This window comes from Mauremys reevesii, linkage group 1 (assembly GCF_016161935.1).
Source record: "Mauremys reevesii isolate NIE-2019 linkage group 1, ASM1616193v1, whole genome shotgun sequence".
Classification (NCBI taxonomy): domain Eukaryota; kingdom Metazoa; phylum Chordata; order Testudines; family Geoemydidae; genus Mauremys; species Mauremys reevesii.
The window spans coordinates 167,467,712-167,484,770 of record NC_052623.1 but is presented as its reverse complement, the minus strand read 5'-3'; the positions used below and the strand labels follow the sequence as shown (position 1 = coordinate 167,484,770).

Below are 17,059 nucleotides of genomic sequence, written 5' to 3'. Positions count from 1 at the left end.
TTGGACCATAATCTCAGCTGGTGAAATTGACGTAGTTCCTCTGACTTCATTGGACCTTTTATATCAGCTGAGGATCTGCCCAATCAAACATAAAACCCAAAAAGTATCAGTAATAAATATGCTAACTGTGAAGTAATCAGTGTGTGCTGAAAGCTGTTCTTCTTTTCATGGCACAGAAAAAGTTTGTATAACACCCTGATGAGTGTTATTTTCAGAAGCCTGTAGTTGCATTCTTTTAGGTTAAAGTTGACATTCCAGTTAACCAGCATATGTGAGTTTTGGCAGTTGTTTTTTGGGATTATATGTCAGGTTTGATACCCTGAGATACAGGCATCCGACGAAGTGGATATTCACCCACAAAGCTCATACTCCAATACGTCTGTTAATCTATAAGGTGCCACAGGACTCTTTGCTACCCTGAGATAGCAGATCAAATCCTGTTTCCAAATATTGATGGTGGGACTAGCATTCAATACTCAAAATGTCCGATTTGCTCAGCAATTAACAAAATGTATCCCTCTTATCCTAAAATTTATTATAGCCTTTATACCGCTGGCATAAGGAAGGGCTAAGGTCCTGATTCTGTGAAGTGCTGATCACCTTTGGGAAACATTGAACACATTCAACTCTTAATGATTTATATGGGAGATGAGAGCACAGTCATCAACTTCCAGGAGGTCCTCAGCACCTTACAGGATCTTGCCCCACTTTGTGCAGGAGTTCCTACCATTTCTAAGTAGATTTCAGGGATCTGAGACCAAAGATCCTATTCTTCCCTTTGCTTTTCAGAAAATTGTAGGTGATTTCCTCATCCTTCCTTTTTGTAACTGATTTTCTATTAAGATCTTTATGTACCATTCTGCTACAGTCTCTGACCGTGCCCTGCACTCCCTCACTCAGGTAGAGCTTTCATTCAATTCTGCTGATGTTTCAAGAATGACTCATTTATAATTTGTATCTGCTTTTGAAGTGGACTTCCAAATGAAATACGGATGTGAAGATAATGCTGCCTTTTCAACTAGCATTTCTGTGTCTAAGCAGGAAAGAAAAGTTCAGATAGAGGTCTGGCCTTGCACTTGTAAGGTCTTAATGGGACAGTATATTGAAATGGTATTTGTTACCATACAGCACAGTACCTCCTTCTTGTGCCAGGCAATTTGTGCATTAATAAGTTGAAGCAGCTGGGTGACAGAGAGAGAGAGAGAGGCAGCTGGGCTGAGTCTAAGGCACCACACTGCAAATTTAGAAACTACTGAAGATTAAAAAAAAAAGCAGTCCTGCTAGGAAATAGGTGGTCAGAGGGTGAGGGAAGTCAGACAAATGAGGCTTGGATGAATGTAAAGAGCAAATTTTGGAGGGAAAAAAAAGCAGAAGCATGATTATGCAACGGTATTATACATATGTGTACTGAGAAACCGCGTGATTGCCTGTGCTGGTTGCCATTTGCCCACACAATCATGTTGTTTACATGTGCTAATGCAGGTGGGCAAATGTGTTCAAGTATCAAGCCTCCTGTTTTAAAACTCTGGTCTAAGGAAGATTTGGAAAAAAAAAAGTTTCCTTGCAACTTAGATTTTTGTGTCTATCTTAATTATTTCATATAAATAGTTTAAGCTATGATTTGAAGTTATCATCAAAGAAAGGCTGAATACATTTCAGATTTAGATGAAATTTGGCAATTTCACATTCAGATAAGCATTCTCAAATTTAAAAAGTCATTAATCTAGCTGTATCATTTTTAGTAGGGTTTCCATTAAATTATGTGTTTCTGATACACTTCAGCTATATCAAAAATTTGGCCAGGCAAAATTGAAGCAATAGAGAAACAGATGAAATAACTAGGGCTGTCGATTAATCGCAGTTAACTAACGCAATTAACTCAAAAATTAATTGTGATTTAAAATTTTAATTGTGATTAATCGCAGTTTTAACCACACTGTTAAACAATAAAATACCAATTGAAATGTATTAAATATTTTTGGATGATTTCCTACATTTTCAGATATTTTGATTTAATTACAACACAGACTACAAAGTGTACAATGCTCACTTTATAATATTATTTTTTATTACAAATATTTGCATTGTAAAAATGACAAAAGAAATAGTATTTTTCAATTTACCTCATACAGGTACTGTAGTGAAATCTCTTTATTGTGAAAGTACAATTTACAAATGTAGATATTTTTGTTACGTAACTGCAATCCAAAAAAAAAGTAACGTACAACTTTAGAGCCTACAAGTCCACTTAGTCCTACTTCTTGTTCAGCCAATCACTCAACAAACAAGTTAGTTTACATTTACAGGAAATAATGTTGCCCGCTTCTTATTTACATCACCTGAAAGTGAGAACAGGTGTTCGCATGGCACTTTTGTAGCTGGCATTACGTGCCAGATATGCTAAACATTCGTATGCCTCTGCATGCTTCAGCCACCATTCCAGAGGACATGTTTCCATGCTGACTATGCTTGTTAAAAAATAATGCAAATAATGCATTAAATTTATGACTGAACTCCTTGGGGGAGCATTATATGTTTCCTGCTGTTTTACCTGCATTCTGCCACTTATTTCATGTTATAACAATCTCAGATGATGACCCAGCACATGTTGTTCATTTTAAGAACACTTTCACTGCAGATTTGACAAAATGCAAAGACGGTACCAATGTGATATTTCTAAAGATAGCTACAGCACTTGACCCAAGGTTTAAGAATCTGAAGTACCTTCCAAAATTTGAGAGGGACTAAGTGTGGAACATGCTTTCAGAAGTCTTAAAAGCGTAACACTCTGATGCGGAAACTACAGAACCTGAACCATCAAAAAGGAAAATCAACCTTCTGCTGGTGGCATCTGACTCAGATGATGAAAATGAACATAGGCGTGTGCACGGGGTGTGCTGGGTGTGCCCAGGCACACCCTAATGCAGGGATGGGAAAATGGTCCCACTCTCCTGGCGTGGCAAGCCGTGGGGTCTGTGCTCCGGGGCCGGAGCGCCCGGCTGAGCATAGCAAGTCGCCAGCCCCTCCCCCACCTTTCCTCCCTCCCCTGGAGCCATGCTGCCACGCACACAGTGCTCTGGGGGCCGGGGCTGTGCATTCCCATGGGGCAGTGTTTGGCTCCGTGGGGAGGCAGACACACTCCCTGCTCATCTGGAGCCATGCCGCTCTGAGGGGCGGGGCTGCATGCTCCCGCAGGGCAGCGTGTCTGGCTCTGTGCGAAGCAAAACATGCTGCTAGGAGCCTCATGGTAAGGGATCCGGGACCGGGGGTGTTGGATAAGGGGTGGGAGCAGTCAGGGGACAGACAGCAGGGTGGGTTGGATAGGGGATGGGATCCTGGGGGGGGTGGTTGGGGCAGAGGGTCTCTGGAGGGGGGGTTTGGATTGGGCATGGGAGTCCGGGGGTCTGTCGAGGGGCAGGGGGTGGATATGGGTCAGGGCAATCAGGGGACAGGGAGTAAGGAGGGTCTGGCGGCAGTTAGGGTGTGGGGGGTCTCTGGAGTGGGTGGTCAGGGGACAAGGAGCTGTGGGGGGGGGGTGGATGAGTTGGGAGTTCTGGGGGTCCTGTCAGGGGGTGGGGGGCAGTTGGATAGGCATGGAAGTCCCAGGGGTCTGTCTGGGGGCAGGAGTGGGGATAAGGGTCGGGGCAGTCAGGGGACAGGTAGGCGGTAGGGTCCTAGGGGGCTGTCCGGGGACAAGGAGCAGGGAGGCTTAGATAGGGGGTGGGGTCCTGGGGGGCAGTTAGGGGCAGGTGTCCCAGAAGGGGGTAGTCAGGGGACAAGGAGTGGGGGGTTTGAGGGTTCGGGGGGGCTGTCAGGGGGTGGGAAGTAGGAGGGAGTGGATGTGGGTGGGACAGGGCTTAGGGCAGGGTGGGGTGGGGCTAGGGCGGGGCTCCCTGGGTGCACACCCTAATGAAATGTGCTGTGCACGCCTATAAAAATGAATATGTATCAGTCCACACTGCTTTGGATCATTATCTAGAAGAACCCATCATCAGCATGGATGTATTTCCTAGAATGGTGGTTGAAGCATGAAGGGACATAGGAATCTTTAGCATCTTTAGTGATGCTGGCTATAACAGTGCCATATCAACACTTGTTCTCACTTTCAGTTGACATTGTCAACAAGAATTGGGCAGCATTATCTCCTGCAATGTAAACAAACTTGTTTGTACGAGTGATTGGCTGTACAAGAAGTAGAACTGAGTGGACTTTCTAGGCTCTAAGGTTTTATATTGTTTTATTTTTGAATGAAGTTATTTTTTGCACATAATTCTATATTAGTAAGTTCAACTTTCATGTTAAAGAGATTGCACTTCAGTATTTGTATTATGTGAATTGAAAAACACTATTTCTTTTGTTTTTTTACAGTGCAAATATTTGTAATAAAAAATAAATATAAAGGGAGCAGTCTACACTTCATAACTCTATTGTGATTGAAATAAAAATATTTGAAAATGTAGAAAACATGCAAAAATATTTAAATAAATGGTTTTCTATCATTGTTTAACAGCGTGAGTAATCATGCGATAAATCACAATATTTTTTTTAATTGCTTGACAGCCCGAGAAATAACAGATCATAAAATTTCACTGGTTTTTTTTTTACATAAAACTATGTCCTGCTTGATTGATTACCTCCAGTTAATAATGTCTTGATCTGAAAACAAATTTTAAGAATGGCTAAACAAGAAGTTAAATAGCCATTATTAAATTTAACATTGTCCCTAGATTCTGATGGAATAAAAGATATTTAATTATCACTTTAATATAGGAATATATTAAACAGCTTCTTTCAAAATATACAAGAGAAATATGTATTGAATACTTCTGCCTTTTCTGCATCATGATGCATAATTCTATCATCCTTGAGTGTTAGTCAGACCTGTAATAGTGCTAGGCTTTAATTTATTCTTGATCTATTTAAAGAATTATTTCTTATTGCCCTTAACCTAACTGGCTGGAAAAAAAAATCACTGATACCTTTGGTCTCATTTTTGCATTTCCTAACTCCTAGTTTGTATTCATTGCTATCCGCTTCCCCGCTTTTTAATTTGTTTTCTGCATATTAGTTTTTACTGCTGACTTTATCTCCCCTCTTAATCAAGACTTTTTTAACCAAAGAAACCTTCTTTTATGGTAGCAGAAGAGTGGGTTTTTCTGAGCATCTAATAAAGCAGTCACAATTCCTAACTGGCATTCAAATTTTAATGTTCAAATATTGTCTCTTATTCAATTCTGTTCACAATTGTTTTTAGCTTTGGAAAATTGGCCTTTTTAAAACAGCATGTAGATTTTTACTTCTGTATATTTGTTATGCCTTCTAAGGTAGTGATCGTAGAGGCCATTTTGATCATCTAATCCAACTTCCAGCAAAATGCAGCTCATAGAATTTCACAAAGTAAATCCTGTGCTGTGTCTACTAACTTGCGGTTGGGCATGGCATGTGTACCTTGGAAGGCTGGGTATACAGTAGGCATGGAGCAACAACAGATCATCCAGTGCATATTGTGACAGACCCAGAGCAGTGGGGTACAGGAGTCTGGTCGAGGGCAAATATACTGGTCACTGGAGGAGTAGTTTTCTGTTCCCTGAGTGACCAGAGCAGGGGCTGCACTAGTGTAATCAGGAACCTGCTAGAACCAATTAAGGCAGACAGGCTGATTAGATCACCTGCAGCCAATCAAGGCAGGCTAATCAGGGCACCTGGGTTTAAAAAGGAGCTCACTTCAGTTTGTGGTGTGCGTGTGAGGAGCTGGTAGCAAGAGTCTCAAGGAGCTGAGAGGATGTGCTGTTGGAGGACTAAGGAGAGAAAGCCTTATCAGACACCAGGAGGAAGGTCCTGTGGTGAGGAGAAAGAAGGTGTTTGGAGGAGGCCATGGGGAAGTAGCCCAGGGAGTTGTAGCTGTCATGCAGCTGTTACAGGAAGCACTATAGACAGCTGCAATCCACAGGACCCTGGGCTGGAACCCGGAGTAGAGGGTGGGCCCGGGTTCCCCCCAAACCTCCCAACTCCTGATCAGACACAGGAGAAGTTGACCCAGACACTGGGGAAGATCACTGAAGTGAGCAAATCTGCCAATAAGCGCAGGACCCACCAAGGTAGAGGAGGAACTTTGTCACAATAGAAATAAATAAAATTTCTAGCTATATGTTTGGTAAAACAGAGCCATTACTTTGGACCTGATCCTGAGAGATGCTAAGTACTATGGCTTCCTGCTAACTTAAGTGAGATTTGCAGGTGTCAGTGTTTGTCAGGTGATATGGAAGTATACGTAATGGTAGTTATAGTGTGTGTGTGTGTGTGTCTCCAGAAATCATTTTAAATAGAATTGGAACAGACTTAAGACATCTCATCCCCATCGCGTATCAGGAATTTCCACAGTTCTGTTCTCAAGTGTTTTATCTGCCCTGTAAACTAACATGCTATTTTAGTTAAACTTCTTGATGCTTACTATATATATATACACACACACACACACATACAGTAAACAAATATAGTGATGTCTGTCTGTCTTTGTCCAAACTTTACACTTTGACTTTTTCCTGGTCACTCTTTCTGTCTATTTTTTGCCTGCCTTACTACCAACTAAATTTGAAGCTGTTTCTCAACATCCCTCCAGCAAATTTGAGCCAAAGGAGCTTTTTGGACACTACTCTTTCTCCTAGCTTCCTTCTCAACTCAGCCTTTCTGTTTCTGTCCTGGGTTCATAATGTTGATGACTTCCTTGATTTACTAGAGCTTCCCTTTTCCTCTCTCTCACCTGTCATATTTGTAAATCTGCTTACCACCACTTTCAAAATGCCGTGACTACCCTGACCCCAGATTTTCTGACATCCTTATACATGCCTTTGTCTCTTTTTGCCTCAAGTGCAACTTTTTCTGTGGCCTTCCCAAGACTCAGCTCTGACTCCAATCTCTAAAGAATGCTTCTGCAGCTATTCAAAAAGTTAGCATCACCCCAGAATCAAACAGCTCCATTGGCTTCCATCCACAAACAGCTCCATCAGATCTCCGTTCCATAGCCCTTTCTATAATTCTTTATTAACTTTTTTTTCCCCTCTTCAGAGATAAGACTTGAAGACCTGAATTCCCTGGGTCCGTTATTGATAGGCTGTTTTGCTTCCATGTTCTGAACACAAATAGCATTTTATGATAACTCTCTTTTTCCTTCATAGATCCAGGTTTGCACAGACAGCAATTTTTCCTGCAGAGACCGTCAAATGTGGTAGCCCTTGAGGGAAAAGATGCCGTTCTTGAGTGTTGTGTTTCTGGGTTTCCCACACCCACCTTCACATGGATGCGAGGAGATGAAATTATTCCTGTCGGGTATTTCATACACGTGTCTCTTATGTAATGAAAGTTCGTTTCCCAGGGTGAAATCTGGGTAAAACATTAACTATCATTTTAAATGTTGTCAGTTTGGTTCAGCTTTGAGGAGATCAAGCTTTCATTCTAAGTAATAATAAGACTGGATGTGCACATGAAACTCCTGTTTTCCTCATTTGCAGCTGTGCATGCATATCTGAGGGTAGAATTTGGCCATAAATGTCTTCTTTTATGAAATGGTATTTAAATCAGGTAGAGCAGCATCCAAACGTTAATTATCACATTTAATAACAACATTATAAGATCAGAGCTAGCCAGCTGAGAAGGTTCTATGGAGTACCTTAGATCTTGAGTACTTTTTATTGGAGATGAATGTGAACATGGTTCTTATTTATTTATTTATTTATTGGTCAATGTTACAGATCCAAAAAATATTCATTACTGGCTGGCAGTAACTTACTTATTTCTAATGTGACTGATGACGATTCTGGGACGTACACTTGCATTGTCAGCTACAAGAATGAGAACAGTAGTGCCTCTGCAGAGCTCACAGTTATGGGTGAGTACAGATTTCCAGATTCTGTGCAAGAGGAGTCCTTTGCTTTCCCAAGAATGTTGATAACCATTAGCGCTTATATAACTCTTTCCTCTGCGGGTCTCCATGTACTTATCTGTAAACTGGTGGGGTTCCCACCTTACTTTGAACAGGATTTTCACTCACCGACAGCAGTATACACACATAATCAATATACCTCATGGAAGAACATCAAACAGCAGAGTAAAACTTCTTACAATGTTTCTGGCTTATAATCAAATTGCTAGTAGAATATTTGTTGGTGTCAAATCCCAATTTGCCCAATTCAGTTAACTGTTTTTTCTTGTGTACGGCATCACAAATGAATACAATGGTGATCTGAAATCTTATTTTAGCAAGTTTTGCATAACTATAGTATTGCTTACTGAAATTGTTTTACTGCTTTTTCTTTATCTTACGACTCCATGGCCTTGCTTTAGCATCAGGTATTATGTGCCTATGTTCTTGCTTTTAGTGAAAACCATGAATAAGCAATGATGCAGTGAGGATTTCCCTGTGTTACCTAGGGTCACCAGATAGAAAGTGTGAAAAATCAGGATAGAGAGTGAGGTGTAATAGGTCAATATAAGAAAAAACCCCGAATATCATGACTGTCCCTATAAAATCAGGACATCTGATCACCCTGGTGTTACCTTCTACATAAAAATGTTTTCTCCTTTGTTTCAGATGATAGGTTTACTGGCTAACTAACAAAATATGTTGTCTGAGGAACATGTGGAAAGATGTCTTAGACATTTTGAAACAGGCTTTTTTCCCCTATTGTGTCAAATTTTAATAGAACCATAATTATATTAAATTCCGAGAGGTGTTTTTTTTTAATCGGAGAACAATACCAAGCTACATTAGCATTATTCAATAAGATTTAAGAAACTACATAGATAATACTTTGTCAAACAATAGCATAATTTCAATGTGCTGTTCATTTTGCATTCTGGTTTTAAAGCTTATGCATAAAAATACTTGCATTAGAGAACAGAGCCCCAAGTTGGATTATAGGATATTCAATGCTTGTATAACAATATCCTTCTTTCAAGTCATAATTCAATGTTATAGTAATTATACATGATGGAAACTTTCATTCTATTGCTTTAGGTACATTAATACAATACAAATGTTTTATTTGCTACATCTTGAAAATTTTAAAAATGACTTTATAATTGCAAAAGTTCACTTTAACTATTTATAGTAAACCTACATTTCCAATCTACAAAGAATCAAATGCAGAAATGGAAGATAACTTCTGGAATAAAATGCTTATTTAGCTTTGCTGAAAGATGCTCAATGGAAACCAACCATGAAATTATACACAACTGCAGCTATTTGTGGATTGAGAAACACCTATCGATTATGTGAATCTTATTTTTTTTTCTCGCATATAGTAGATTATAGGATTCTATGGCATGGACCAAGGCTGAAATTTCAATGCTCTGCAGAGGATTTGGCTATCCAGTTTCCATGAAAATTAATAGAAATTTCACATCCAAATTCTTTCGGGTGTTTGAAAATCCCACCCCATATCTTTATTCTCTGTAATGCACTTAACTATGGCTTGACTATGACTCTATAATAATGTTACGCTAAAAATGCATTGTATAGAATTAATTTTGTATTTATTTTCATGCTTATACAGAGAGAAATATGTAACGAGGAGTGTAATGCAATTTTGGGGATAAACTTGGATTCAGATAATTCAGTGATAATGGTTATATATGAATGGTAGAAGAGAGGTTTCAAAAGGTGGCACTTGTTACTTATTGAGCACCACAGATTGATTGGGACTGTACCAACATAAAGGATAGCACAATCCTTGACACAATGAAAATGAAATCTAAATCTGACAAAGAAACATGCACGTGCATGCAAAATACGTAATAAAAATGCACAATACAAACATTGTGCATGCAAAATAAATCAATTGTATATACAAAGTAAAGTGGGTGTGGTTTTTTTGCATAAGTGTCTAGTCACATAAGCTAATGAAATATGGGTGTAAGTTTTGGAGGTACAATTTTGATAACCTTTAAAAGTTTGGTCATTTATTTTCATAAGCATGTAGCGTGGCAGATTTAAATTAACACCATGTATCATATTGCTTAGCAACAGGTATTATGTTTGTATTGTTATAGTGAATATGTAAAAGATCCAACAAAAACTACACACCTACTAATGGAGTGCAATAGAAATCCCCATATATCCTTATTTTCATAAAAATTGGACATATATATTTGTTAAATTCATCTCCATAAGTAGGAAACTCTCTCTGAGAAGTTTACCGGAGTTGCTCATAACATTAGCCTAATTTATAGACATGTAATAATTGATGGTTTTATTCATTTCCCATTGGTAAGGTATAAATCTGTATATTTTCTTTAAAAAAATTGTTTTATTTATCAAACAAAAACTGTGAATTGCAAATGCATATTTAGTTGTAAAGCATCCATTGTTTATTAGAAAGTTAATTGCTTTCATGTAAACAGTTTGTGTCAGAGTATGTTCTGGAGAGAAGGGCAGGCAAAGTATTTTACACGTGTCAGCTAAAAAATTAAACACTCCAATAATTAAATCTTTCCTCTAGGCCATGTGAGTAGGCCAATACTACATCAAAGTTAGTTGAATCACATGATAGGGCGATAGCTTCATTATTTAAAAGATAAAAGACGATCTGGCAGGAAAATGAATGTCTTCCATGGGGAAGATCCTATGTATCATTTCTTTTGCGGATCTTAAAACAACCCCTCACCTGTACTGGCCATAATACTAAAAATGCAGAGAGGAATGAAGTTGCTGGAAAGGCTAAATAATATTTGTTGCTAAATTTTGAACTTTGAATATTTCATGTACAAATCCTTTTTGGCAGGATGTTAGTCGTGTCTCCTTGTGCAGTAGAAAGTTTAAAAGTCCAGTAAATATTACCTTCTCGCTTTATAAATCAGCTGCATGCTTGGCAATGATTTTAAAGGACTAGGCTAAGTAAAAACACATGTTTAATGATGACAATCACTGGCAAGATGATTGCTATCGTTAGGTTTGCTAATGAGTGTCCATTATAGCTCCTTCTTTCTAGATCTTAAGTTTTCAGAAGCATTCATCTTTTGGGGTTAGAATTTTTCCTGTTTGGTCTTTGGGAGTTGAATTTAAAGTTTGAACAAAATCTCTTTTGCCATTTGTGTAGGGAAGACTGGGCCTGAGATGCACTGCATTATAGCACTGATCAAGCAAAGATCTTTATTCCTGCATGGAATCCCACTGATTTCAGTACAGTGTTATGCTGGAGTGAGAGTCAGGGTTTCCAGATACAGTTGCTGGATTGGAGCTTAATTTTGCAAAACTGACTTTTGCAAGCATTGATTGTAATGAATGCATATCCCTGACAGTCTCTAAATTCTATCAATTCCAATGACAAACATCATGTGACTACGTTATTTGAAATCTGTCAGAGTTAGAATTGTGCCTGTCAAGTCCAGGAAGGTGTACATGGCCTTTTGAAGATAAAGAAGATTTTTCATCAAATAAACAATTGCATATAAATGTGACACATTTTCAGGTTCATAATAAAATTGCACTTGGATCTCAAAGCTACTTTTAATTGGGTTGAGATTACTGTACATAACACAATCGTTGTGTTCTCTTTCTGTGAATTTAAAGATCCTGTAAATGTCCCTTGAGGAGCAATACAGAAGTGAATAGTTTCACAGCACTGCTAGGTCAGCAGACTGGGTTTGCATGGTTTCAGGTCACTGACTAGAGAGAGACTGCCAACAAAAGCAGAAAACTGGGTCCAAAAGGTGGTGTTGGCAGAAAAAAATTGTTCCTAGCTTTTACAAAGCAAGTTATATGTAATCTATAAAGAGACAACTTAGAAAATGCTTCCAAACTGCAGCCAGGGAAACAAGCACCTTTTATGATTGAATTTTTAGGATCAACTGTTTTTTGCATCAGTTTTATTTTCCAGCAAGAAAGTTGAGCCTCCATGGTGTTATGAGCCAGGTTTCCAACAAGTCTAGTTTAGTTTGCCAAGACCAAGAGTTAGTCAGTATTGCAAAGGATGGTCAATCCAATCTTTCTTGTTTGGTTTTATTTCCATTCCACAACATCCATTGCCAGAATATGTGTGCACAGATCAAATGGATGAAAAATGCTGACTGATGGAGGCCTGGAGCATGTTCCCGGGTGTGAATAATTTTAGGAACAGAGTAAATGCTAGGGGAAAAGCCCTATGTTGAAAAAACATGCCTAGGAACAAAAGCCAGACAATTATATATTATGGCTACAGAAGCATCTTTTAAACTTACCCTGCTGGGCACAAATTTTGATTCAGTCTACTTTGGATGTGAAAAATATGTCCAAGGATATACCATATTACTAAACATCAGTGGTAAAATATTGTAAAAGATCATTCACTGTTATTAAATCCCTGACACAGAAACATTCTGGAGAAGATCCTCAACTGGTAAACATTGTAATAATTCCATTGAAGGTGCTGGAGTGATAACAATTTACACCAGTTGAGGATCTGTCCTTCTTTAGCTATGCTTGATAGGGTGAGTTAAGGATCCCACATCAGTCTGTTCTGCTAATATCTTTGAATGTTCTGTGTGTGGCCAATAGCTAACCCCACAGCAGCTAGCTGAAGTAGATTGTTCGGTAAGCTGTTTTATTCTGAATATTAAACACGGTTGAAGCTGTTTACTTATTCTCTAACTGAATCTCTCACTCTATCTGGAACATTGTATGTTTATGTATACAATGGAAAGCTAAAGTGGAAACAGATAATCCAAAAGATTGTTCCAGGATGGATTGTCTCAGGCAATTCTTAAAAAAACAAAACAAAACAAAAACACACTCAAAAAAATACCTCAAGTCACAAAAAGGCTGTAAAAACTCTCCAAGTCATTTTTACCATCACTATAAGGTTAAGGTCCAAAAACAGAATATAGGATATCAGGTTTTTTTTTTTCATTTCTTCTGTATATATCCGAAATGAATGCAGAATCAAACTAAGGACACAAGGGGATAACTCATCCACCCTGTCATTTCCTCTTACCGTTATTAGAGTCCCTCCTCTTTTGCTTCCCCATGCCCCAGCTCTTCAGACCGAAGAATGGGCAAAGTGCTGCTGAGAGACTTGTCAGTTTCATCATGCTGCATTGTCGATTTTCTTCTCATTCTTTTTAGAATTTCTCTCTTGATGGCATTAGTGGGAATTATGTGGTTAAATTCCATGGAACTTTGAAACTGTACATTGACGTCTTTTGTTTCCAGGTGTTTTCACAGTAATATTAACTATCAAAAATATGTTTGAGATTTGACATGAGGTAAAAATAATGTATTTAGCTTGGGCATTGGGAACATATTTTGCATTGTGCTGTTGAGAAATGGGATAGGCTGCCCGTGCTCAAAGAAGTAGCAAGAGCTGCAAACATAAAAAAGAATGGATAAATCTATGAGGACTGCTGGCACTTCAGTGGTATATAAAATGCAGCTAGTCCTTCCAAAGACAGGGGCTGAACTGGATGGATCAATAGTTCCTTTCATCTTTGTTTTCTCTTATTTAGAAATTTTTAAAATACATATTATGCGATCAATAGACTTTAAGGCGCCACAGGAGCAGTTATTTTCTATCCAGTAAACACCCATTTGGACAATGTTCAGAATGTGTTTTATGCAATTGATTGAGAGGCTGTAGTGTTTTCTTGGGAATCACTCCATCCACTGTTGCATCATGCTTATGGAAAAAATGGAAGGATTGTGATGATGTTGATACAGATGCAGGTATTAAAAATGCTATGAAAAGCAATGCTATTGGGGATATACCCTGTATTCATCTTAAAATCTTATGAAGTCCTTTGCTAGCATTTTGTTTAAGTAATTGAAAATTGTAGATGTTGTGTCATACAGAATATGTTATATTTGTTGACTCTGTTTTTATTAAGGCTGAGATGGAAGTTTTACCTTACCTCATAAGTTGGGTGCCTGCATGCAAGACAGATCACCTAGGGTGGAGAAATCTGAGTACCTGATCATGAGTAGACCTTCTTGTGATTTGCATCCCAGGTGAATTTTGCTTTTGGTGAAAAACGGAAATAAAAAGAGAGAGAAAAGCAGAAATGTGAGCAGAAATGGAGGGAATCAGAGGTGTGATGAAGATTTGTCTGCTTAGAGTCTCTGGTTCAAGTTTGCCTCAAGGAAAGAAAACTTTATTGCTTATTGCTAGAATATAGAAGATATTGAAGGTAGCACTGAAACCAAGAGTTTAGTAGGATTATAAAAAGAATGGACATTTTATATGGATAATGAAAACATCCAGAGTTGTTATAAACAAGGATTTTAAAAATAAGAGTTTTGGTAGAGATAAATCTGTACATTTACATGCATTAGTCAACATCTAACTAATGAAGGGTACAAAGAAACTTTCTCTTTTGAGGTGGTGTTCCATAACTTTACTCTGCTTTACTCTGAACCTGCTGGAACTGGTCAATGTCAGAGATGGGATCCTGGACTAAGATGAGCACTGTTCGATCCAGTATAGCATTTCCTTTGTTGCTATGTTTCTTGCTTTCTTGAACCTGTTGGTGCAGATATGAGCAGTTAGGTCTGCAGCAGCATGATGGAAAAAATTATGCTAGTGTTTTGCCTTTAATGGGCTCTCCCAAGAGTGAATTGAAAATGAACCCAGATCAAGAATGTCTTGGATGGTGTTTGGTAATCTAAGGAAAGGCACCTACTTTACATTGAATTTCAGTGGGAGCTGAGCCCCTAACTCATTCAGACACTTCTGAGAATGTAGTCCTTGTCACTACATCTGTCGGCTAGCATCTTACAGACGTACAGGCCACACCTCTCTTGTGCTACTTATTTATGAGAGAAGCTTGAACAAAACTCCGCTTGTTGCCAGTTTCAGCTAATATGCATATTCATGTTCAACCCAACAGCGGAATATGTATGTAGGAAGGAGCTATTTGTTGTTGGTGCTCTCTCAAATGACCTAGGGGAAATTGTTGGAGACACTGAATTTGAGGATGATTTCCCCAGATCTTTGTTGTGGCAATGGAAATGCATCAGTCCGTGGGAAAACCTGTTCAGATCCATCTGCACAGAAAGATCAGTATTGGCATGATGCCTTTGTTACTTCTATGCATAACTCTCTAATTTAGGAAATACGTCATTTTGTAGATCTGGCTGTAGTGATCAGTCAGATACTCTATAACAATCAGAATGGAAATTGCTCAGATTGAGCCTTATAAAAAGACTCAACTGTACTGCATAATAAGAAGTGAGATCTATTCTGCATAAAGGACAGATTATCACAATAGCAGGTAGTAATCTGTTGTTCTGTATGGATAGTTTAATGCTCTACTGCACATAAGTCCTCAAACCTGCAGAACAACAACTATACTGGTAACTAGAATGCTCTGTTTTTATTTATATCTCAACATTCTGTAGTGACACCTATACACTTCCCCCTTATGGGCTATGCTAATGATTCTTCTGTTACAGGCAAACCAACAAATGCCAATTCGTACTGCTCTACCACAGCAGCTTGCTGTCACCCACGCAAACAGTTACTGGATGCTTTGCTGCTCTAGTCAACCGCTTATGGCATCTGTATTGTGCAGCTGCCTATGCGTTCTGCTCGAGAAACTGTCAAAGATAATCACTTTTTAGGCTTTGGGTAAAATTTTCTGAACCAACTAAGTGATTTACGAGCTCAAGGGCCATTTTCAAAAGGGACTTAGGGCTGGGTGTACGAAGGTGCTTAAAGATGCAGATAGGTACCTATAGGGATTTTCAAAAGGTTAGGCACCTAACTCCCACAGGCTTCAAGTTAATCTTCTGTAAATCCTATGAGGCACCTATTTGTATCTTTAGGCACCTAAATACCTGTGTAAATCTGGCTTTTGGGCACTTAGGAATCTTATTCTAATTGAAAGTCAATGGGTGTTAGATTCCTAGGCACTTAAGACACTTTTGAAAATGATACAGTGGGAGATTTTCAAAGGCACAAAAGGAGAATGGCTGCCTAACTCCACATGACTTTCTGTGAGAAAGAGTCTAACTGCTCCTTGTGCCTTTGAAAATCTCCCCCTTAAGTTAGTTAGTTGTTCTTCAAAATTTTACCTTCATCTAATATTTAAGGCCATGCCTTAGGTCCATGTTGGAAAACTAAGCTGTAGACTGTACTTTTTTTTATTTTTTTGGTACTACACCTCTACCCCAATATAACATGACCTGATATAATACAAATTCTGATATAATGCGGTAAAACAGTGCTCCAGGGGGGCAGAGCTGCGCACTCCCGCGGATCAAAGCAAGTTTGATATAACGTGGTTTCACCTATAACGCAGTAAGATTTTTTTTTTTGGCTCCCGAGGACAACGTTATATCGGGGTAGAGATGTATATTGATGTTTGGCTCATGAGGGTCAAAATTTAGGGCCTTATTCTGACACCACTGGAGTCAAGGTGGACTTTCCCCACTATTTCAGAGGCAGGATTGGGCCATATACGAACACGGCAGGCACATAGCTTCATTTGCTGTCCCTCCCACTCATGCTCACCACCCTGGTGTCCCTGACTATGCATGCAGATGTACACTGCTGTCTTTTAATTGAATCTCTTATTCTTCAGAAGCACTAATATTATTCATTATTTTTTCAATGTAGTGTAATTAAAAAGCAAAAGCAGTTGTTAAATTCCAATTTAAATATTTGTCTACCCCCTTTCCCCCACTGAGAAATAAGCAACAGGAGAGAAGAACATACAAACAAACAAAAATCATGCATTCTTTTAATGCTGTTGCTTAGCAACTATACCATCTTGACAGACTGATTTTCAAAAGTGGTTTGTATGCTGTTTCATAACTAATTTGCCCATACAAATGGTTGTCTGCTCTCAGATGCAGGGCTTGTGGTTGAGCACACATTTTTGAAAATCAGGCCAAAATGTCAATTCATTAAACTCCAAGATCTTCTACATTGCTCCAATTTAGGGTTGTGACTGCATGATGGATTTTGCTAAGTTTTATTGTTGCTGTTTCTGACTCAGAATAGTTATGAGTAGGTAAAGCATGTGTTGACATCCATGGTAAAAGAGAATAAAATGTAATAAGTTCTAATAGAACACAGTATAGTTGTTAGCA

At 38.7% G+C, this 17,059-nt stretch overlaps 1 protein-coding gene across 16 annotated transcripts in view; it reads left to right on the top strand.

Moving 5' to 3' along the window:
* The window catches only part of LOC120370532 (gametocyte-specific factor 1-like), a 139,270-nt gene that overhangs the window by 79,551 nt on the left and 42,660 nt on the right, over nt 1-17,059 (top strand). For 8 of the 16 annotated variants that reach the window (XM_039485466.1, XM_039485475.1, XM_039485509.1 and 5 more), the window contains exons 9-10: nt 7,176-7,326; nt 7,749-7,885. In XM_039485466.1, coding sequence (XP_039341400.1) covers nt 7,176-7,326; nt 7,749-7,885 — 288 coding nt within the window. The other 8 variants (XM_039485391.1, XM_039485521.1, XM_039485398.1 and 5 more) reach the window with 6 other exon arrangements.